General features: G+C 34.2%; 1 protein-coding gene across 2 annotated transcripts in view; it reads left to right on the top strand.

Moving 5' to 3' along the window:
- The window catches only part of LOC150110440 (uncharacterized), a 36561-nt gene extending 11305 nt beyond the window's left edge, over positions 1 to 25256 (top strand). For both annotated transcript variants that reach the window (XM_090393802.1, XM_090393811.1), the window contains exons 2-3: positions 1813 to 1926; positions 22842 to 25256. In XM_090393802.1, the coding sequence (XP_090249928.1) occupies positions 22850 to 23806 (957 nt within the window). In that variant the 5' untranslated portion in view covers positions 1813 to 1926; positions 22842 to 22849 and the 3' untranslated portion in view covers positions 23807 to 25256. The remainder of the gene's footprint in view (positions 1 to 1812; positions 1927 to 22841) is intronic.
- Positions 25257 to 25945: the final 689 nt, after the last annotated feature.

Genomic DNA, 25945 nt, shown 5'->3' with positions numbered 1-25945 from the left:
TCACTGCTACATTGAAAAACTGTTACTAGTATTGCAGTCAAGGGATCTTAGCTCTTAACTGGATTCAACTCCTCTAATATCATTAGCAGCACGCTCCTTCCTCTCCTATCTTATCCATCATTCCTAAAAATACTGTACTCTTTATACTTGATATCAGTTAGTATCAAGTGTATCAGTATGTCTACTTATGATAACACCAATGCTTACAATATGTGGTCCCAATGTATTAACCAAGGCAACAAACTTTACCCCTTTTGTTTCTAATACTCCTAGCATTCACGTTCAGATATAAGTTACTAGCCTGCTTTTTTGTACTCTTGTCTGTAGTCTACATGACATAGTTCACAGTTCTAAGGTGGGCATGTATCATTTGCATAATTTATTTACTATATGTAAGTGTCAATAACATGCTGATAGGGATTGAAACTCCAGTGTGTGTTGGGCGACTCAATAAAATGTGTGATAAATGATCGCTTCCCTCCACAAAATGTTAAGTTTGGGTTTTTAAATTATGAAAAATTAGGGTAATGATTGCAAGTGAAATAGTCATTTCATAATTTTTTTTAACGAGAATCTCATCCACGAAAGGTTGTAAACCTCTAGTGCTTTAGTACCATAGAGAGACTGTTAGATATCTGAAAAACCTATTTTAGAGATCTAGCATGTAATATTTTTCAGGTTTGTAATAAGCAGGGTGACAGTCTTGCAGTAGGTGTTGAAATTTATATCTATACATTAAAATTTTTTTGTTATAATCAGTTACTTAGAAAAGTGCCACACACATTAATGTAAAGGAGAGTATCTAACATAACATCTGATAGGCTGATGTAGAACAATCGTGTTTTATTTCACAGATATGCTTCATATATATGAAAAAAATATGAAAGTTCTTGCTGTAGGAAGTTTTTCACTTGGTTATAATGTAAATTATACTTGCCAAGAAATTATATTCTGGTTTCATCTTTTGCCTAAATGTAAGCAAAAAAGATTGTACATGAAATATTTTCACAACTTATATATAGAGGCTGTAGATTTCACATCAATTGCCTTAATATCCCATAATGCAAACCCCATTTTCTTTTTGATGTGTAGATTGTGCAACCATTATGGGATGGATCACTATCCAGATTGATTTTGACCTTTATTAAGTTTTTTCATGTGGGAGCCAGACCCAGAAAGATGCCAGGGTTGAATTAATGCAGAAATGTTATCCACACATATAAGTAGTGAAAAGATATATCGCATTTTTTGCTATGCACTTTGCATTATAGGATACTAAGTATGTTGATGTGAAGTGAACAGCCTGTATATAAAAATATCCTAACTCCCTGAAGATACTTTGTGTGCAAAGCCTGTTTACTTGGATAAAGTCTTAAATAAGAATATAACTCCTTGAAAGTATAATTTACTTTGTAACCAAGTAAAAAAACTTACAACTATCTCTGATTTAGAGTATTTTAATAAGGTAATGTACCTTTTTGCCTTGTATATGGATGATATTTTACTTCTGCATTAATTTGACTTCTGTATCTCTCTGTATCTGGCTCTCACTGACGAGACCTCAATAGAAGTGAAAAACAGTCTAGATAACCCTTCCCATAATGCATCTAAAAGGAAGTGTGTTTTGCATTATGGGATACTACTGCAATTGATGTGAAGTCAACAGTCTCTATATATAAGTAGCATACTCATGACCATACTTCATGTGTAAACTTTGTTTACACATGGGTAAAGGATTAAGCAAGAATATAATTTCTTGGCAAGTATAGTTTGCTACTAAATATTTCTAATATTTTTCTTATTTTATTATAGATATATGTCCTCTCATACATCTGTCAGTATTGGAGCAAGATATTCTGGTTTTCTTTGTTTCCTGCCAGAGCAGAGGTTGTTCGTTAACATTTGAAGCTGTGGTATTACAAAGCAGTGAGTTCATCGGTTATCTTTTCTATAATATGTTTCATCTCTGTGTATACCTATAGTATATTTAATATATGCATAAGAAATTCTTCAATGATTTTAATTTCTAAAGCAATATTGAAAATAAGATGAATTAATATATAGTAGACATTCACTGTGGAGAGCCCATAAGGATCAGAGAAATTGTTCTAGTGCAGGGTTCTATAGTTAAGTCTAAGGGGAAAAAACTGTTTCTCTCCCTCTCCATTCCCAGCTGATGAAAATCCAAGAAGGTATTGGCATTCACTTAATATTAATGTCTTGAATTTCTTAGACCAGGCATTAAGAGGTATGAGAAGTTAAGATCATCACTTTCCCCTCTTCCAGAACATATTAATTCTCACCCTATGCATTTCAGGGTTCAAGTATTGGTAGCTGACAGTTGTAAAGTATTTTGAACTTTTAGTAGCTAAGGACTAAATTAGATTCTTTTTGTCACTTCATTTCATATCTAGTATTGTATTATTTCAACAAACAAATTTCAGATTTAACTTGGAGATATTACTTCATTTTAGACTTTGTAGTTACTTTCAAATAGACATGATTAACCACCTCAGTCAAAACGTGGATGTGTAGCATCCATTGAAATAACATGGATTCAAAGCAAAAAAAAAAATTGATATTTCATCTGTTTGAATGGTTAAGGTATAAGTTATAACTGGCTATTAATGAGCATTTAAGATTAAAATATTTGAAACTGATATATCAGCGAATAATAGTCAAGGACCCTCCTTGCCTTCTGAGATTGTGTGGTAGTGAGTATGATCATTTTAAGAAGAAGCAGTAAAGTTGGACAGCATAGACAGTGAACATTTAGACTGTGCAGTTATTTAAACAAGGTAAAGTAAACTAAGCAGTGTATTGTAGAATAAATCGTAATTCAGAAAAGTACATTATTATTTTTATAAGAGACCTCCAGGGAGTCTCATCAAGGCAGGACACACATCTATCACTCACACTGCCTGTCATACCTTCTCTTAAATTCATTCATGCTATATGCACTCACAATCACTAAACACAGCTGGAAAGGCTTGTGTTTGGTGATTGTACCATTCTACGAGAGAAAACTCTAGCTCTTGCCCCTTACTTGACTACATTCATTATCAGCTCTCGTGGATGCCCTCTTGTCATCTCTCCACCCTCAGTATAATGGAAAAAGAAGTTTGTCATCAGATTCCTAATATATATATATATATATATATATATATATATATATATATATATATACCCTTGGAGAGGGGGGGGGTACAGGATAATTATAGTACTACATGAAAAAAGATACCTCATTACTAACTTCCGATTAACAATTTTCCTCCAAATTAATCTCTTGTCTGTGTAGACTTAAATTATCAGATCTTATATTTTTGTCTTTTAAGGCACTTTTTTTGCTGTATCGATGCATCTACATCTTGGTTAACCTGGAAAAGAAAACTTTCGTAATCTTTCCTCTCCCATTCTATTTAAGTGACCATACCACCTGAGATTAATTCTGCTAACACATTCCTGAATGCTAACAATGCAAGTTCTTTCTTAATATCCTCATTTTTAATGTGATATTACTATTGATGCCATCTGTTCAGTAATTTTTCTCAGAACTCATCAAAGTTCTTCAGTCTTTGATCAAGTGTTTTTTTTTCTCAGTTCTCATATACATACGGGGGGGGGGGGGGACTTGTTTAACCAGGTGATACCCCAGCTATCATGTTATACCATCATTTTACATTGTGGTTTAAGCCAGTATATGAATAAACTTGGTTGGCTAAATTCCAAATTGCCAGCCCATCTTTCATTCAGTATCTGGATAGATACATAACAGGGAGTACCATGAGAATGTGAGGATTGGACATTAGGTCAGAAGCCCCCTAGTTGGTTCTCCACATTCCTTAAGACTGTGTGGCAATCTCCTCCCAGTTATACAGCTTTGACCCTGAAGCAGCACCCCCCCCCATCCAAAAAAAAAAAAAAAAATGAAGTGTGTAGGTCTATCATACCATCTCTCTTTCTCTTGCTTTCTAGCATCTGTAGTCTACAAATTCCCATTCTCTCCTCATTATCTGCATTTTACAATCCTGATATCTTTAACACCCATTTGTACCCTCTCAATTGTATCTGCATCACCTTGGAAACCAGGGACCACATCTGTACACAGTAGTCCAGATGAGGTGTCATATCTTTAGAGAGAAAATGATTTCCTTATCCTTACATGTCAGTGTTCATTTCAGCATTGCAATTACCCGAGTTTTATTCATAGTCTTTGCTATAGCTGAAGTTCGACTTTGGATCTTCTAAAACTTTATCTCTAGCCTGATCAGTTTTTTTTTCCTAGCATATTCTTCCCTACTCCCTGTATAATACACCTTTATATATCAGGATAGGATGATTGGGATAATATGTGAGAGATCTTAGGTTCATATCCTGGATGAGCCTGTTCTTTTATGGAAGTGAGGGTCAGAAGTGCAGGTCAGGTTGAGAGATTGCAGTGGTGGTGGACGGAACAGATAATATGCATGAAAATGTGTGCAATGGTGTAATGGTGAACTTTATGTCTGAAATTGAAGTGACATGATGTGATGTGATAAAGGTGATGATCAAGAGAATAGTAGTTTCATGGATGTAAAGAATGAAGAGTTGGCCTTAATGAAGGAGATATCGCATTTACGCATAGTGATACATAAGATGAAACATGATCTGGAGCGCATGCAGAAACATTTGATGAGTAGTTCAGCCAAGAGCAGGAAGAAGTGCAAGAAAAGAGAAGGGAATGCATGACTAAGAGAGAAGGAAAAATTAAGGAGATGGTCTTGTATGGCAATTCTATAATAAGAGGTGTGTGATTGGTGAGAGGATGACAAAATCATGCTTCCTGGATACAAAAATTAATGTTGTTAGCTAGTCTATTAGAATGCAAAAATGTAAGGTGAAAAAGTTGATTGTTTTGCCTGGAATGAATAATTTGAAAAGTATGGTACGAGGGAAGACACAAGAGTTACTGAAAGTTGCAAAAGAAAAGAGTTAGTCTGTTGTGGTATGACAGAGTTGAGCTGAGAAGGAGACCATGATAGTGAATGAATAGATGTGTAGGCTATGCAGGAGGAATGATGAAGTTGTGGATTGAGTTTCACAGACGAAAAGACTTATACTAGGCAGATGGTTTGCATCTGAATGGATTTTGTTGTGTCCCATCTTATGATTTTTATTCTATCTAATAATTTCCGCTTATCTATGTTCTACTATTATCTATGCTCGAGATATCACCAAAATTTTTACTAATATCTAAGTTATTTCTCCCCTTAGTATCCCTAATATTTGTATTATACTGCGCCTTTTGGGACATTTAGTTTAAGATATTCTATGCAAAAACAAGGAGAAAGAACTAAAATATGTCAGAAAGTGTGTAACTATGTTGCAGTCGTGACACTTTATCTCATTTCTTAACACATTAATTTCCCGCGTGATTAGGTTCATAATTTTCAAGTGGTGCATTGGATAGCAATTTCAGACAACTCTTTTATCATTCAACAAAAGGTTTATTAAATTCCTTAACATGGTACAATTCAGATTTTAGTTATTATTCAATTCAATGCTATACTAAATATTTACAAACTGACATTGGCTTATCATAAATAATTAAGCTACGATCCTATAATGGGTATTACGATCATGCCGCCATACACATTCAACACATAACTTCATATGACATGGACATATAAGATTAATTCACGCTATTTAACTATCCAAACTTAAGTAGCTTAACTAAACCATTTACTGCACTAACACATAACTATGACATTTAAACTTTCTTATACAATATAATAGACATGCAAAATTTCTCTGGACACTTAATTACTTATATAATATTAACACTACCAGCTTACTTTCATTATATTCTGTCAGATACTAAAGTCCTAGTATTATTTTCTTGGTCACTTCAACAGTTCAATATTAGAATAATGATAACTAATACAGACGAATCTAAGTTAACACGAGATATAATTTACAGTACCTTTCTTTCCTGAGTTTTCCATATGGGCCTCTATCTTTTTCTGATTGAAGTATCCTGGTATAACCTCTCCGACAATCTTCTTCTCCTATGTTCCCCTTTGAATTGAACTATGCCTACGCGGTCTTTACCTTCCGTTATTCAGGACACACTTTGAATCATCTAAATAACGGCTGTGCAACTCGCGACGTGGATATTGATTTCTTTACAGCTTTCCCTTTTTCGTGGTTGTCACTGAAGTTGAAACACAAAGAATATGCTTTCTTTTCCTCGACTATATGGCATTCTTTGCTTCTTACATAGGAAATACGGAACCTAAATTCCGCTCGCTTTTGTTTCCGTGTTGTGACGACGGAGATATAACTCCAATCTCGCCACTCAGGAAAACCGCGTGAAACCTATACGATACGAAGGAGACTGTGTAGAACTCTCCGGAACCAAACCAAAAACTAAAACCCAAAAAAAAGTTACGTGTGTGTGGGGAGGGGGGGGGTTCTAACCCTTTTATACCCTCTCTCCTAACGGCACCTTCTTTAACTTCTTTTCTCCGCCCTCCTCCTTGACTTGACTTTACCGACCAATTAGGGTGGCGTTTTTCTGCCAAACGTCCTTTGATCGCCGAGCCCGTAACGAAGTCTCAATCCGGGGAATTGACCCTAAGCGATTTTCTGTTGTTTTTCTTGTGCTAGCCTCTAACTTAATCCCCTTTCCAAATTTCTCTATGAATTCACTTAATATTTTAATCTTTAGCCTCTCACATACCATTTTCCATGACTAATCCTTTTCTGTCTTATTTAGTTAAATTTTCTCTTTTATATCATATTACAACATTAATATATTCTTTCTTTTTGTTAGTTAATTCAACCAAACACCTTTATATTTTATTGGATGCAAGAATATTTCCTTTTCTTTTAAATAATTCATTTAAATTAGCCATTAGCTTTTATGCAGGGTTTTTAATTTATTTGTTCTTCATGTTACACCATGATAACTGAGAATTCTACATTCTTAAGATATCAGGGTGTAACAACACTACAGCTGGACATCATCTCTTCTTTACTTGGAACTCAGTAGAAATTAGAACAATTGGGGTCTTTTAACTACAAATTTAAAGTGGAAAAGCATTGAACAACTGCCAATAAATAAATAAAAAAATCCCAGAGCGAAATTACAATTAATACCATAGCTGTCACAAAATCCTATCCAGAGCTAACAATACAAAGCATCCAAATCCCCACCAGCAATCCAAAAATACATACACCTACTTTTCAACTCTCATCACTAGTCATCTCTGTTTCTCCTACCCACCAACTACAGGAGAATCTGCTGCTTGCTGACGTCACTGGATTCAGCCATTCCACTTCTCCATAGCTGTTTGTGCCATCCAGTGTGGAGCTGTGGCAAAACATCCTACTAATGCCAACCAAGCTGAACAGATTTAAACTTGCCAACTCAGATCTCTGCACTTACCTCAACACATGTCCTGTAAATGTATAAGATATGTCCTGGATACTGTTTCTACTACCTGCAATCAAACACATAAGCTACAATATTACTACTACTGGCATCTCCTTCACACAGACTGCAATAGATACAGAATATGCAACTACCTAACTACCTCTTCATCACTGCAAAAGCCATCGGTAATTTCCACTAAAATTACACAAGAAACAAAGATCGTTCTTCACTCAACCACTCCAAGAAAAGCTTCAAGTGGAGCCTACAAAGAAAACTATAGCAGACTACTCTTAGAGCACCACCACAGAGTGAGGAACCTTAACCCATTTTGCTGAAGAAAGGAGCACAACTGGCATCCTCTTTAGCACTGAAGGCTGTATGAATATTTTCCTATAGCATGTCCACCCCAAACAATATATATAGACAGAAAATGCCTCCTGCCCGTGTGCAGCACAATAACTTCAATATTCTTAATGAATTCTAGGTTTCCTGTATGGATGAAAAACTACCTAGAACTATAGTGCTCCCTATCAAGAGAAATTTACCTTTCTTTTGTTTCTTCTTGAATTCTTATTTTTTGATCAGTTTCTAAAAAAAATTATCCGTATATATTTTGTAAAATGTAAATAGTCGTTTATTTTACTGTCTGATATAAAATATATTGCTTCTTGTTCATTTTCCACCACAAGTGATTACACTTCCCAGACAATGAAAAAGGAAAAGTTGGTCCTTGTTGGGGATCTAAATAGCAGAGTAGGAAATGATTGTCAGACATGCAAAAATATTCTGGGAAAATTTGGAGAAAAGAGCAAAGTTAATAATAATGGCAAATATCTGTTGGATTTCTGCTCAGGACATGGACTGGTTATTACTAACACCATGTTCCAACATAAAAATGTGCACAAATTCACATGGAGAGAAGAGGCAAGGAATAAGAAAAGTCTCATTGACTATGTTATTGTTGATAGTTATGTTTTCTCCCTGGTGCAGGATACCAGATTGTACAGAGGATTTGAAATTGGAAGTGATCGCTATTTAGTCTTGAGCAGGATAAAATTGAATTTCATATTGAAAAGAATGACATGCAAGAAAGTTTTAAAGCGAATAAAAGTTGAGCAGCTCTCAGATGTGAACTGTAGACTAAAATACACAATGATTATTGAAAAAAAAAAAATGAAAGAGTTTGAGAACAGGAATCAAACCTTGGAGATTCAGTGGCAAGCCTTCCAGAAAGCCCTGATTGATTCAGCTAGAGAGGCATGTGGTGAAGTTGTCTGCAAGGATAGAAAAATTAGAACTCCATGGTGGACATAGGAAGTTAAAGAGGCAGTGAAGGAAAAGAAGAAAGCATATCAAAAGTTCCTGGCAAATAAGTCAGCTTGTGCTCTTAGAGAATACACAGACAAATGTAAGAAAGCTAAACACTTTGTAAAACTAGCTAAACAAAAGTGTCATGGGAGGACTTTGGCAAGAACATAGAAAATAAATATGAAGAAGGTGGCAAAATATTTTGGAGGTTGTTGAAGAAGCTTAGAAATGGAGAAAAGAGTACTGTAAAAGGAGTTAGAGATGATAAAGACGATATGAAAATGGGAGAAAAGGATATCCTTAAAGTATTATTATTATGGGCGACTCCAGCGAGTCCTTAGATTCATCGAGGGAGGCCCTAAACATCATGTCCACGCAACTGTACGACATTCTCACAGTATGTATCATACCTTGCCTTGAACTCACTCACTGTCATAGCACCCACAACAGACTCTGGCAGCTTATTCCACTCATTTACCACTCTAAAAGTAAAGAACCCAGCTCTAACACCCTTGCTAACCACACTCTTGCCCAGCTTCCATAGGTGTCCCCTAGTTCTTCCACAACCAGTCCTGTTCTTAAAAATATCCTCTGAATTAATCCTGTAGAAACCCTTTAGCAATTTGAATGTCTCAATCATATCTCCCCTTTTTTGCCTATCAACCAATTTCTGCAACCCACAAATCTTCAACCTGTTCTCATAAGGTTCATTCCATAGACCTGTCATCTTGGTCACTCACCTCTTGAGTAGAAAGTATGGAGTAATTACTTCGAAAAATTGCTAAATGAAACAAGCAGTGATAGGACAGTGGTAAAAAAATACTCAACAGGCATATAGTGAGGAATACATTTCCATACTTGAGGTAGAAAAAGCCATCAAAGGCTTGAAATCTGGAAAGGCAGCAGGAGTTGATGATATTCGACCAGAAATGCTGAAGTATGGTGGTATAAAAGTCTTACAGTGGCTGCACTGCATTGTTCAGAAGTCCTGGACAGAAGGACGAATTCCCAATGATTGGAGTAGAGCTCTCATAGTACCCATATATAAAGTGGGAAATTAAACTGAATGTGAGAATTACAGAGGTATTTCCCTACCGAGTGTTCCTGGTAAGATATATGCAAGTATAATTGAGAAACGGTTGAGAAGAATTGTAGAAGAAATGCTGGGTGAAGAACAAGCTGGATTCAGGCCAAATAGAGGCTGTCAGGATCAGATCTTCACTTTACGACAAATAGTTGAGAAATCATGGAAATATAACAAAGATCTGTATTTAAGTTTTGTCGATTTGGAAAAGGCGTATGACAAGGTGCCAAGAGAGAAGCTATTCAATACACTACAGTTACATGGTGTCACTGGGGCGTTATATCAAGTAATACTTAGTATTTATTTGAGTTGTAAGTCAGCAGTTAGAATTGAAGGAAGTACAGGAAGATGGTTTAATGTTAAATCTGGTGTGAGACAGGGATGTTCATTATCCCCTCTGTTATTCATTATCTATATGGATCATATTATGAAGGAAAGTGGTATTAAACATGATATAAAAATTGGAGATGTTAATGTCAGCTCTTTGCTTTATGCAGACAATGTTATGCTTCTAAATAAATCCACTACAAATCTGCAAGATTCCCTGACTAAATTGAATAATTGTTGTAATAGATATGGTATGAAGGTCAGCAATAAAAAGATAAAGACATTGAAAATAGGCAGAATCGTTGACAATGTCAACTGTGTTGTGAACGGAGAACCTGTGGAGCAAGTAAAACATTTCAGCTACTTAGGCACGATTTTTAGTGAAGATGGTAAATCATCATCATCATCATCATCAAATTCCTGCCATGTACCCTCAAGGGGTGTACAGGATATGACAGTACTACATGAAAAATTACATCATTACTAACTTCCTATCTACAATTTTCCTCCAAATCAGTCTGTTACTTGTCAAGACTCCAACATTATCAGTCTTATATTTCTATCGTCTAAGGCACTTTGTACCGTATCAATCCATCTATATCTTGTCTTCCTCTGGGTCGTTTTCCTGCCAACCTGACAGAGAACACTTGTTTTGCTAATCTTTCCTCTCCCATTCTATTTAAGTGACCATACCATCTGAGATTAGCTCTGCTAACGCATTCCTGGATGCTGACAATGTCAAGTTCTTTCCTAATATCCTCATTTTTAATATGATATTGCCATTGATGCCATCTGTTCACGCCTCTAATCTTTATCAGGACTCTCATATCTGCGGTCTCTAGTCTTTGGTCAAGTGTTTTACTTCTGACCCAGCTCTCAGATCCATAAGTTAAAATTGGTTTGAACACAGTCTTGTATACAGCTAATTTAGTGTTCCGACAAATTTCTTTCTTATTCCATATGAATTTATTCAATTGACTTCCCACCATACCAGCTTTGCTGATTCTGTTGTCTATTTCTATATTTAGTTTACCATCTTCAGCAAAAATTGTGCCTAAGTAGCTGAAATGTTTTACTTGTTCCACAGGTTCTCCATTCACAACACAGTTGACATTTTCAATGATTCTGCCTATTTTCATTGTCTTTGTCTTTTTATTGCTGACCTTCATACCATATCTATTACAACAGCTATTCAATTTAGTCAGAGAATCTTGCAGACTTGTAGCGGATTTATTTAGAAGTATAACATCATCCGCATAAAGCAAAGAGCTGACATTAACATCTCCAATTTTGAAATCAGGTTTAATACCACATTCCTTCATAATGTGATCCATATAGATAATGAATAACAGAGGGGATAATGTACATCCTTGTCTCACACCAGATTTAACATTAAACCATCTTCCTGTACTTCCTTCAATTCTAACTGCTGACTCACAACTCAAATAAAGACTAAGTATTGCTTGATATAATGCCCCATTGACACCATATAACTGCAGCGTATTGAATAGCTTCTCTCTTGGCACCTTGTCATATGCCTTTTCCAAATCGACAAAACTTAAATACAGATCTTTGTTATATTCCCATGCTTTCTCGACTATTTGTCGTAAAGTGAAGATCTGATCCTGACAGCCTCTATTTGGCCTGAATCCAGCTTGTTCTTCACCAAGCTTTTCTTCTACAATTCTTCTCAACCGTTTCTCAAGTATACTTGCATAGATCTTGCCAGGAACACTCAGTAGGGAAATACCTCTGTAATTCTCACATTCAGTTTTATTTCCCTTTTTATATATGGGTACTATGAGAGCTCTACTCCAATCATCGGCAATTCGTCCCTCTGTCCAGGCTTTCTGAACTATGCAGTGCAGCCACTGTAAGACTCTTATACCACCATACTTCAGCATTTCTGGTCGAATATCATCTACTCCTGCTGCCTTTCCACATTTCAAGCCTTTGATGGCTTTTTCTACTTCAAGTATGGATATGTATTCCTGACTGCATGCCTGGTCAGTGTTTTTTATCACTGTGCTGTCATCACTGCTTGTTTCATTTAGCAGTTTTTCAAAGTAATTACTCCATACTTCAAGGATATCTTTTTCTCCTGTTTTCATTTCACCTTTATCATCTCTAATTCCTTTTACAGCACTCTTTCCTCCATTCCTAAGCTTCTTCAACAACCTCCAGAATATTTTGCCACCTTCTTGATATTTATTTTCTATATTCTTGCCAAAGTCCTCCCATGACTTTTGTTTAGCTAGTTTTACACAGTGTTTAGCTTTCTTACATTTGTCTCTGTATTCTGTAAGAGTAAAAGCTGACTTATTTGCCAGGAACTTTTGATATGCTTTCTTCTTTTCCTTCACTGCCTCTTTAACTTCCTGTGTCCACCAGGGAGTTCTGATTTTTTTATCCTTGCACACAACTTCACCACATGCCTCTCTGGCAGAATCAATCAATGTTTCCTTCAGAGTTTGCCACTGAATCTCCAAGGTTTGATTCCTGTTCTCAAACTCTTTCATTTTCTTTTCAATAATATTTCTGTATTTTAGTCTACAGTTCACATCTGAGAGCTGCTCAACTTTTATTCGCTTTAAAACTTTCGTACAAGTTATTCTTTTCAATATGAAATTCAATTTTATTCTGCTCAAGACTAAATAGTGATCACTTCCAATTTCAAATCCTCTGTACACTCTGGTGTCCTGCACCAGGGAGAAAACATCACTATCAACAATAACATAGTCAATGAGACTTTTCTTATTCCTAGCCTCTTCTCTCCATGTGAATTTGTGCACATTTTTATGTTGGAACATGGTGTTAGTAATAACCAGTCCATGTCCTGAGCAGAAATCCAACAGATATTTGCCATTATTATTAGCTTTGCTCTTTTCTCCAAATTTTCCCAAAATATTTTTGTATGTCTCACAATCATTTCCTACTCTACTATTTAGATCCCCAACAAGGACCAACTTTTCCTTTTTCATTGTGTCAGTTGCTTTTTCTAAAGCCTCAAAAAATTCCTCCACTTCTACCTTAGTAGAACCTTCTGTGGGACCATAGGCACAAATAAGTCTCATTGTCCAGTTCCCCATTCTCATATTTGCCCACATTACTCTACTTGAGACTGACTGCCATTCAAGAAGATTAGCCTCGTATTTTGTGTTGAATACTATGGCTACTCCTTCTTTTCCTTGATTGTCATTGCCTGAATATAACATTTTGTATTTATTGCTCAGAAAGATCTCACCAGTTTTGATCTTTTTTGTTTCAGTCACCCCTATTATGTCGATCTGGTACTTATCTAATTCCTCAGCTAGCTCCATTTCTTTGCCATTCAGGCTTCTTACGTTGATAGTACCGATCTTTAACTCTGGTGATGTTGAGTTGGGGTTTGTTTTCAGATTTGTTCCAGTAGCTGACTTTTCGCTGTTCGCCCTGGTTCCCTGGCGAAAACAACGGGGGCCTTGTTTAACCGGGCGACGCCCCAGCCGGCATGAAATTTTGTCATGTTGTACCATCATTTTTTATTTTGGTTTAACCAATAAGAATACAATTTGGTCGGCTAAATCCCAAATTGCCAGCCCATCCTCGTTCGTTCAGTATCAAAGTAGATACCCAACAGGGTGCACCACGAGAAGGTGAGGATTGGACATTAGGTCTGAAGCCCTGGTCGGTTCTCCGTATTCCTTTAAAGGCTATGTGGAGGTCTCCTCTCAGTTATACAGCTTTGACCCTTAAGCACCCCAAGATGGTAAATTAAGTATGGAAATAGACAACAGAATGAACAAAGCTGGTATGGTAAGAAGTCAATAGAATAAATTCATATGGAATAATAGGGAAGTTAGTTAGTTAGAACTAAATTAGCTATATACAAGACAGTGTTCAAACCAGTTTTAACCTATGGATCTGAGAGCTGGGTCAGAAGTAAAACACTTGCCCAAAGAATAGATACTGCAGATAAGAGAGTCCTGAGAAAGATTAGAGGTGTGAACAGATGGCATCAATGGCAGTATCATATTAAAAATGAGTATTAGGAAAGAACTTGTCATTGTCAGCATCCAGGAATGTGTTAGCAGAGATAATCTTAGGTGGTATGTCGAACTGAATGGGTGAGGAGGGATTAACAAAATAAGTGTTCTCTGCCAGGTTGGCAGGAAAACGATCCAGAAGAAGACCAAGATATAGGTGGATTGATACGGTACAAAGTGCCTTAGACGAGAGAAATATAAGATTTGATAATGTTGGAGTCTTGACAAGTAACAGACTGATTTGGGGGAAAATTGTAGATATTATTTTTTGTAGGAAGTTAGTACTACATGAAAAATTTACATCATTACTATCATATCCTGTACACCCCCTTGAGGGTACATGGGAAGAATTTGATGATGAGATACACACACACACACACACACACACACACACACACACACACACACACACACACACTTGTTTTTGTATGATAGCCTTTTAATGTTACGTTTAGTGTTTTTATCCAACCCGTCATAGGTGCTGTCATTGTTTTTCTCTGCTGGATATTTATTTTACAATTTATTAAAATTTATCATGGGTCTGTTAATTTATTAACTGTAGTGTGTAGATTCTCTTCATTCTCACTGATTACTATTATGTTATTTGTATATCTTAGGTTATTTGTTTCTTTCATTGATTGAGATGCCTATTAATGACATTTCTAAACCCTCCTGAAAAGATTCCATTGTTGTTGCTTGTCCTTGTCGCTCTTTTTATATCTATCTGTTGTGTGAAAGTATGCTATTTTTTATTGGAGATTAATGTCAAATTTAAGGAGTAAAAAAAAAAAAAAATTGATTTCAGTATTTCTTTGTTTGTACTACATTCCAGGACTACTTGCATTGGCTCACGCTAGTATTCGCCAATACTTTTATAGTTTTGTATACTATATTCGGCATGAAACTCTCTGATTCTAATCTTTGAGTTTCTTATTCAGTTTTAAAACAAAGTGGGATCTAATATCCCCTTAATTCAAATAATGTTTATATCGCCGAAATGAAGCCTGTTGGCTCTTTATATTTAAGTAACTTAATGGGTGCACCTTTTTGGACAACTCATATAGCAGAGTATATAAGTTCTTTTCGCTATATCCTTTGGTATTAATTTGGTCTAGCTACTCACTGATGAAGCCTCAATAAAGGCTGAAACCGGTCTGGGTAGTGACCTCCCACCATAATGTAATAACAGCATACATTTCCTAGGAAATGTGTTTTTACATTATGGAAAATACCAAGAATAGAGATCAGAACTTTACCCACTTTTGCAACGAGTTGCCCGTGTTTGTACTACGTTCCAGGACTACTTGCATTGGCTCATGCTAGTATTCGCCGATACTTTATAGTTTTGTATACTATATTCGGTATGAAACTCTCTGATTCCAGTCTTTGAGTTTCTTATTCGGTTTTAAAACAATGTTGGATTTAATATCCTCTTAATTCAAATAATTGATTTCACTATGTTTTTATTATAATTAAATCTTTTATCTCCACCCCCACTCTAAGTTTATCTTTCAACTCATTTGCCATTACTGCTCTAGGAATTCTCTCTTTGGACAGTACTACTTTTTTTAATTTATTTTTTTATATACATTTGAGTTATTTTTCATGTCAGTTGCTTTATCTTATTGTATTTGGGAAAAAAATATGACCCCTGTTAAAATTTTTTGGTTTCCTTACATTTGCTATTTAATCATGTTTCCTTTATCTCCATTACATTGAGTTATTAATTTAATTTTTTTTTAATATTTACTTATATTTATTTACCTTGTTTTTTTTTTCCTCTTTATTTTTAATTATGTCCATAATTTTATCCATTCTTCTTTCTTTGTTCTTTGAAGGTATTAGTCTTCTGATGTTTTGAACATTATTTCTTTGAAATCATTCCAAATTCATTAAAGAATTTGTTGCTTTCATTTTCCAGTTTGCCACTTGCACAGTGAAGTAATTCTTGAAATAGATTTTCTTGTTGCATATTTATCCAAAGCTTGCTAATCATTCTAATTTAGTCTTAATATTTGGTTAATATTCTAACCTCATTAGTATTATTTCTTTTGTGGTTACATCTAAGCTGTTAGAATTAATTAGCCCTAGGATTATGTTTAACTTATCATACTGAGTTCTTAAACATTTTAATCAGAAAATCAGATTCCTTGTCAGGGCCTCCAAAAAATTTCACAGTGTATTTTCATATATTAGATTGCCTTCTTGGGTATTTGTGTCACTCATTATTAGGAATTCATTTGATTTTACTTGTTCTAATGCAATGTTTCTCAACGTTTCATGCCCCACCTCAACGTCTCAAAGATCTTGCAAGTTCTGAAAAAGTATAATATAGATATGTACACGTATATTTTCTAATTGTCCCCCCCACACCCACCCACCCTGTGGGGCAAACGCCCCAAGTTGAGAAACACTGTTCTAATGCTTTGTGTATCTTTTCTTACAACCTTTCAGTTTCATCATATGGATAATCTGAGGTAGAGGTATATACAGTGGTGTGTTGGTAAATTTTTAACAACCGGCTCACTTTATGTGAACCAGGGCTGGTGTGGGGGGTAGAGGGCCCTGCACTGGCAAAGCAAGTGCCCTAAACTAATTATTTTTTATGTTTGATAGGCATCGCTATTCTGTTTCACATAGGGTCCTGCAAAGTATAGAACCGGGGCTGATGTGACCATGGAAAAAGTGTGGGGAAAGAGGGACAAGCCGGTGTAGAATATTTTGCCATCATGTTTTTATTTTTTTTCACATACTTATCTGTGAGCCTCTTATAGACCGGGGCAATATACACGAGAAATTACACTATGACGACAAATTACAATGAATATTTCACGTCAGTCTGTGGTAGGATACATAGTGAATGTTTTCAAATCCTTTCATGAAACAAATTGTGATAATAACAAAACTAAACAATAATTCAATATTTATTTTTATTGAAAAATATTTTTCCAAAAGTTTTATAATTTCCAAACAGAAATTTGATTTTCACTAAAATTTTTCTCCTTTTTCTGTCGTACCCTCGTATCTGTGGCCAATCTGTGATTTTTATTTATCCACAAATTTACGAAAAGTGTAGCATCCCATTCTTTTAATTCTTTGCCCAGTAAATTAATCGTCATGAAATCAGAAATATGTTCAACCATTAAACTGTTTCTAAGTTTTGAACATATCACATTCATTAAACTAAAACCTCTTTCAGCTTCTGTGCTACTGACTGCTATAGTGTTAATTATTTTTCTAGCTATTTTAATTGTTGTAGGAACTGATTCAGTTTTTCCCTTTATGTTGTCATCCACAAAATCTCGAAATTCATTTTTATTTATCTGGTATTTCAAAACTTCAATTAATTGATCTAATTTTCTTTCACCTTCCATCCAAGGTGAAGTTAATTTTTAGTTTTATTTAGGGCATTGAATTCATCTAGTAAATAGAATAGTTCTAAGATATCTTTATTAGCTTCACTGGGTAAAAGTCGCAAATTCATAAAATAAATAATTTGTCAAGCAATTTTTCTTTGGGAAGTGACATTATTTTTGTGTCGTTATAAAATGGAATATCTTTATATTTGTCAGATTCCATTAACTCATTCATTTGTTGCTCATGCTTTCCGTGATTGTTTTTAAAAGTTCAAAAGCACGTATTATAAGCTTTATTAACATTTGAGCTTTGGGTTAAATTTGTTTTTCAGGATTGAGGGCCGATTGAAAGTAAAGAAAATTCTTTGAGAATATCTATCATTAGAGCCAGATCTTTAAAAAAATTTATATTTCTTAATCTTTTTGCCATACCGGTATAAACTGTAGACTGAGCAAAATGCTGATCCAAAGCAGGATATGCTCGCCATACTGCTTTAGCAGATCGCAAACTACATACGGCCCAAGAACTCTCCCAATTTTATTAATCTCTATATTGAGTTCTTTTGCTATAGCTGCAAGTTCTATTTGATTGGTGATAAATTGAATATATTTTATCTAAAAATATTTTTAAATGATTTGTTTGTTTTATATCAGTAATTGAATCGTCAAGTGCTAGCTGAAGCCTACGATTTCTACAATGCCAAACAATTATTTTTGGAAATTTTTCTTTAATTTGGTAGCCACTCAACACTTCCTCCCTAGCATTGTACTGGCACTGTCAGGACAAAAAGCTATTAAATTTGCTTGTAAATATTCATAATCAAAACCAAATTGATTCACTTGGACATTAAAATATTTAAAATATTTTCTGCGGTTGTAGATATCAGTTCTTTCAATGCAACAAACAACATAATGGATTGGAGATGGATGGTACACTGCATTGTAAATAGATTACTAAAGTACTTTCCAAAATTATGGATGCTTCATCAATTATAATGTAAATTTTAGAATTCTTGTTGATCACATTTTTAAATATTTTTATTCTGATTTCATTTGCAATATACTCTGCAATATTTGAAGCACTATATCGCGTATCTAAACAATTTCCTATGTCAACACCGTTTTTTGTTTGCAATTCTAGTTCCCCTTCAATATCAGCTAAGGGTCTATTTTTATTAAACTATACACAGTGTTAAATATTTTCACAGTAATTTCAATCAATTTAGAATTTTTTTTTTTTTTATTAAATTTGGTATAGCGTTATTGGCTGATTTCCTTAATAAATTCTGTACAAGACTGTGATTTTCACAAATTATGTTCCCGAATTTTTTTTTTCAAAGAAGCCTGTCTAGAACATTTGTTTCCATTTGGGACAATCAAATACATATTCCATTCTTTTGATACATGCACATGTTTCTCTGCAGATACTTCTAAATGTTCTAAATTTCCAACTTTGAAACAATCTTTGCATTCCAAGTTTCCTTCCTTTATATCAAGCCATTTATACTGTTCTAAAAAAGTTATTAGTTGTTTTTCACACCAACAATCTGGAAGAGAAGGATTAGATTTTTCTCCTAATAAGGAATTTTCATTATAGTCGCAGATCGAATCTTCTACAATATTTGAAGAATTTGATTCTTCACAAAGTTCTATTGTATCTTCAGATGTCTTTGTTTCTGCTTCTTCAAATTTTGTCCTTTTAATGTCTAAGAATTTTCTTAAATCGCTTTGCCTCTTCGACATTTTGAATAGCAAGGGCTGGACAAAAAAATTTTCTTAACATTTTTCTAATGGAAATGCATTACGTTGTTATTACATACATTTATTAAAAAAACAGAAGAATATTTATTGTTGCTTAGTTCTGTTTCATTTTTTCAACTAACAGCTATCTGCTTTTTCGACCACAAAACTTTAACCCTGATTAAAATTATTTTAATTATAAACAAAAAAAAAATAAATAAATAAAAACATATAAAGAAAATTTTCCTATATTACCTATAACTTACCTATTCTATAACCTATTTTACCTACTACGATTATTATGTATTATCAAATGAAATCCTGAACAAAATAAAAAAATTGTAACCTTTCTGTTTAATCTATTTTCAAACTCTTACATTTTTCAGTAATATGTGTGTTTGCACCTATATTTATTTATGTATTTAGCGTATGGCATAATAAAGACACATGATATCAGAATATATAAATACATATTTGTGCAGACAATAAAAATGAGACAAGTAATGCACATATACAAATATCAGGTAAAAGAAAAGTCTAAAATTTTAAGTCTAGTTCAGACAGCCAATCAAGAGCTGAAGGATCTGCCTCAAAAAAGTCTCTCAGGTCACCAGGGTAAGCTCTTATGCTGCAGTCCTCCACAATATAGCAGATGGTTTGGTTTATGGCCCACACATCACATTGGAGTGTAGGTGATCTTCCCCACTTGTGTAAGCTGTCTGCGCAGATACCATGTCCTGTGCGTATCCTATTTAGGGTTTTCCATAGATGACATGGAAGCTCAAACACCCTTTCGGATTTTGGTTGGGAAGGATAAACTTGTTTAAGTCTGGTGGCGATTTTTCTTTCCAAGTTTCTAGCCATTTAAAGAATTAAATTAACATTGAAATTGCTATTTACTAGTTCTTCAGCCAGTATCAGTGGAGGCCGTCGGGATTTAAGGCGATTCATATTTATATGTGGGAGGTCTTCATGTATCGGCAACAGGAGATTGCTGTGTATTTTTTTGTATTCTTTTACTAGAGCATTTTGTCTGTGCAGGTTCGGTGGCGCAATATTGCTCAAAGTTGGAAGCCAGCAGAGGGGAGTGGATTTGACGCAACCTGTTATTTTCCTCATATTCTTTGAATATGAGGACTAAACATATTCTTTGAATATGAGGACCTCATATCAAGAAATGAGGACTAAACAGTCCTCATTTCTTGATATGAGGACTGTTTAGCCATACCGGTGAACAATATTCTGCCGCAGAGTAGACTAAGGCTAACGTGGAGTATCGCAGTGCAATAGCAGAAGAACCCCCATGTAGAGCCACACAGTTTTTGTATGATGTTATTACGGGTTCTGATCTTTAAAGAGAGAGATTCTCCAGATGTCTTTTGAAAGCCTATAGAATATGCTTCAACTATTTAGGTACAAGTTTCACTGAAGCTGACAAATTAACTTTGGAAATAGATAATGAACAAATTTATATTGAATAAGAGAAATCAGCTAAAACACTAAAATAGTGGTATACAAGACACTGTTCAAACCAACTTTAATTTATGGAAGTGGAAAACATCAGCTGCATTTTTAGTTGAGAACCTATAGAATATGCTTCAACTATTTAGGTACAAGTTTCATTGTTGAGGTACAAAAATAAAGCAGTTTACCAAAGACTTGAGTTCTGAGAAAAATTAGGGGAATGAACTGATGGCAACAGTAGCAGACTCGTTATCCAAGAATGTGTGAGCAGAGCCAATATAAAGTGGTATGATTACTTAAACAGAATTGGAGAGGAAAGGCTTGTAAAACAAATGTTTGGTGCTAGAATGGTAGGAAAAACTTTATATAATTTCTTGGCAACTTACAGTATAAGTTGCCAAGAAATTATATTCTTGGTTTCATCCTTTATCCAAGTATAAGCAAACACTTTGTGCATGAAGCAACTTCATGACTGAGCTATTTTTATATAGAAGCTAAAGACTTCACATCAGTTGCCTTAGTACCCATCATGCAGAAGTGGTGCATTACTTCTACCTTGGTATCTCTTCTAGGTCTTGCTTTCCCACTGATGAGACCTCATTGAAGGTAGAAATAAGTCTGGGTAGTGGCCTCCTTCCCATAATGTATAGCATTATACATATCTGTCAGGATGTGCCATGCATTATGAGCTACTAAGGCATCTGATGTGAATTCATTAGCCTCTACACACAATTAGCCTAGTCGTGAAGTTACTTCATGCACAAACTTTGTTTGCTTACGCTTGGATAAAGGATCAAACCAAAAATATAATTTCTTGGTATCTTTAACTGTAGATTAATGCAGTTAGAAGTGCCTTAGATTTGGAATGTTAGCCTTTGAAAAAATATTGGCGACCTGGCAATTAATTAAAAGAAGCTAGTAAGAATGCAAACTTTACTGTGTAATCTATCATAGTATCCTATACCACTTGAAGATATCAGGAATTTGATCATATGATTGATATGCTTAGCATAAAGAAATTTTATTAACTTTTGTTCTGCTCTCCTCTTTAAAAGTTTGAATTTCATTACTTAAATCCAGTAATTGTAATGACAAGATTAATCTATTACAAAGGAATCAAATAAGATTTGGTACTCTATTATTGGAGGCTTGAAAAAAGATATTTGGTTTATAGAGCAGGTATGGTTAGAAAGTTTACCTAACTCATGACCTCTGCAAAACCAAAATGTACAATAGGCTCATAAGCTTATAGATATCTTAAAGATAACTATAATCTTTTTAAGAGATAAGATATCTGAAAAAAGTATTCAGATATGTCTGGATTAAATTCCAGATAGATTACTTTTAGATTCATTCTGATTTCAGTAACAGAAGCCTTTGTATCATTGAATGGTGTGTATTGTCAATCTTTTTTACATTGTAGAAGGCAGTACTTTCTCTTTCATTTATTGTATTTAATGTCCACAAACACATTCACTGGGTATCATTGTAACTTGCCAGCTATGACAAAACTAAGTTTTGTGTATTGCCATTCCCCTTTCAGTTAATGTCTTTACTGAAGTTAAGATTGCAAAAACAGGAAATGTAGCTCTGCAGACATCAGTCACAAAGCAATATTTAAGCTCTTTTGGCATGTTGCATTTAGTATTTTGTTACTTAAACACATGGTCAAAAGAGTTTGTACATGCACGTGTGTGTTATTTATTAATGCATTTTTTTTTTTTTTTTAAAGTTTCTGTACTGAAAACATTCAGTCTGATTGGATTTCTTTAGACTATACTGTGATACTTGTCACATTACATGCCAAAAGCTATAGGTGATCATAGCTGTGAAAGGATATTGACAATTGGTATTATTGTCATCAGTATTGTGTTTTCCATATTGCTTCTAAATCCTGAGGATTTAGAAGCAATATGGAAAACACAATATGCATGAATATGCACAATTATTGTGATTTCCACTGATGGCATAATCAGCACCGCGTTCTTACTCTGCATTTTTGCTAATAAGTTGCATGAAGCTTTATTCTCAGAATGAATGAACTTGTTATATATATGAAGCACTGTACTTGTTTTGTGTTAATATTTTCTGGTAATTACATTCTATTTTTTTTTTTTTAGAATTTGAGATGAGCCAGAAAGGGAAGTCTAACAAAGGAATAAAAATACCGGAACCAAGTATTGAAGATATTTATCAAAACAGGAACTTTATTCAGCCTAAAGAAAAGACCCTAGAAACTATATATGAAGAGCCAAAGGTTTCCAAAGATGGTGTGGAACATTTCACATCTGTGAAAAAATACAAGAGATTTCTGCATTTTGATGATTACCCTACAACTTCTAAGTTAAGGAAACGAAGAGAAAAGGCAAAAAAATTAGTTGCATCTGCATCAAAATACTCAAATAGAATAACGCGATCTAGACTAAAAGAACCAACAGATAATGTTAAACAAGTGTCGCAGGTTCTTAATTTAGATGATATTTCAAATAGTAGCTCTCCTCCATCTCAAGAAAATAAAGAAGCTGAATCAGAAAAAACAGAATTTTCAGGGTCTGTAGATTGGAACTCTCCATTTGTTTCTAATTCAGAATGTTTTGATGATCAAGAGCTGATTGCAGATGATGCATATTGTGAAGAAATTGTTTTGCCACCTTGCAAGGTTATTATTGCCGAACAACTAATAATTGCCACACAGTCACAGCCTCATTCTGAAAGCTTGACAACTGAAATAAGTGCTGATGATTTACCAAATTTAAGTCATAATTCTGAACTTAAAAATGACTTCTTGAATGCAGCTGTTCCACTTCCTAGTTCAGAATCTCATCATACTGTTCTTGAATATCCACATAAAAAGTGCAACTCTGTATTAACACACATTAATCATGAAGCCAAAGACTGTAGAGAGACAGGTAATAGTGGTGTAGATCATTTGATTAACTCCACAGTGTCACATTTTATTCAGGAAAATATTAAGAAACCACAGATAATGGTAGAGTCTGAGAGGACAGTGCCTCATAGGGATGAAATCAACAAGAACTTGAACTTAAGTGTAATGGGAATTGAGGAATCTTGTTCCACTTTGTAGTTTAAAACAGTCGCCTGTTAGCTGTTTTTCTGAACAAACTTTGTACAGCAATGTTAGACTTGCAGAGATTAATACTAAAGTATAATATGTTGAGAAAACAGCTACCAAAACTATGATGAAATAGCATTTCATGGAAAATGTGATAAGTAAAATTTGTAAAGACTGGCCTGGCTTGTTTTTATGCATTCTTAAGTTCATAGCTAAAAATTTTAAAACTAAGTCAGTAGCTAACTTTACAATTAGTTATGTTTATTCATAGGTCTTTTATAGCAAGTAGAATTTGAACTTACATTGTGTAACTGTTTAAACTGCTCTTGTATTTTATGTATAAAGTTTGTTAAAAGTATTGAGAAATAGATTTGGTTATTCTGAAGGATGATTGTTAAAGGTATGATTTGTTAGAACAATAATCTTCTCCTTTTAGAACACTCGTTTTAGAAATATTAAGATTTAGTTTTGTGCAAGATGCAGTTTTTTAATTTTGAAGCTCTCCTGTAATAGGAATTAGTAATGATTTATATTCAAAATTGCTATTCACTTTCATCCTTCCATTATTTTATATATATTTGAAATTTCTCAATATTTATGAACATTACCTTTAATGGTTCCTTGTATGATGCTTATATGGACAAGGTTTCTGCGAAATATATATAACTTTGCAAAGCTAAAAGGAATCTGATATCTTGTTGCTATTCTCTTTGCACTATGTTGATTTAATTTTATTTGATGTTTCATAACTGTAGCTTTTAAAGTTTGAATACCTAATTACAAATGGAGTTGAATTTTGTCTGTGTTTTCTTCCATATGGAGTAATTTCAGAAATGAAATTTTCATCTCTTGGATATGAGAATTGTTAATACTATCCTTCTTACATGTGTGTGCATGCACACACACGTATACTGAAAAGAAGGAGAGGGATTTATGGGATTTAATATATAAAATAGCATTACTGTACATATTTAGCATTGAAAGTCTGAGAACAAATGAATTTTTTGATTATATGTTATTTGATTTAGCAGGCTCAAAATGTTAACAGTGCAAAATGTTCATTTCAGTGCTAATGGTATTAGTGTTTTTCATTTTGTAATTATTAACAATTCCTGCAACATTTTTTTTTTTTTTGGTCCATATAAATGTACAGTATCTGTATATCAAGAGTGCAAATGTGAAATTATTAATGTGCACAATATTTGGAATTTAAAAGTTAATTTACAATTAAAATTATTTAAATGACTTATTGCTTTGAAGTATGTAATCTGCCTTTGTACATGTATTTTGTGGATGAGTAATTTTAGGTTATTGTTAAAAGAATTTCTTTTAGGTAATAATCTGCATTCGAAGAACATTAATTTTTTCTGCACAAAACAAACCTGTAGTGGAAGTGATTTATATTTTCACTTCTTAAAAATTTAAGTCCCCCCCACACACACACACACAAATTGAGAAGTTATAATTTACTGCAGTATTTGTAAATGATTTATTTATATTAAAAAAAAAAAAAAATGAAGTGAATATTATGACTTGCAGACCAATCAGATTTGAGAGGAGTTCCAAACACTGCTTCTTGTGCATGTATTTACAAAGCAAGGACAGCAACTGGTGGCTTACAAGCTGCATAATTACTCTTTAATTAGCTAGTTTATTAATGAATGATGTGTGAAATCAGTATTTGCTCATTCCAAGGCAAGGGCTTGTTTGACTTTAATGCAAGTTCTTTAATGAAACTTTCATTAGTCGACTTTAATGAAAGTTCTCTATTTCACATGATCTGTCATGTTGACTAGATTGTATAAACTACTACTGAAAAATAGAATACAGTATTGAAATCCTTGTGATATCCTGAAAATATGCTTAAAAAGTACTTAAGCTCTTGAGTCGTTCCACTGTTTGAAAGAAGAAAGAATTTCTTTTGAAAGTAATGTAGCAGTCTTTCAGTTTTGAAGCTATCGGGCATCGTGTGTATATCTGGGACAGAATCAGATTGCACAGTTTTTCTGAAATGACTTCGATGATATGTCAAAGTAAGTATATTTCTAGAAACTTATTCATAATGTTCCTGTTCACTCATATCAGCTAGTCCAGAGATCCTTGGCAAAATACAGAACTCTACCCTATAAAGTGCAGTATATCTTCAATAAG

The sequence above is a fragment of the Typopeltis vanoorti genome, chromosome 1 (genome assembly GCF_054136105.1).
Source record: "Typopeltis vanoorti isolate ZY-2024b chromosome 1, IOZ_Tvanoo_1.0, whole genome shotgun sequence".
Classification (NCBI taxonomy): Eukaryota; Metazoa; Arthropoda; class Arachnida; order Uropygi; family Thelyphonidae; genus Typopeltis; species Typopeltis vanoorti.
This window is presented reverse-complemented; position numbering and strand designations above follow the sequence as displayed.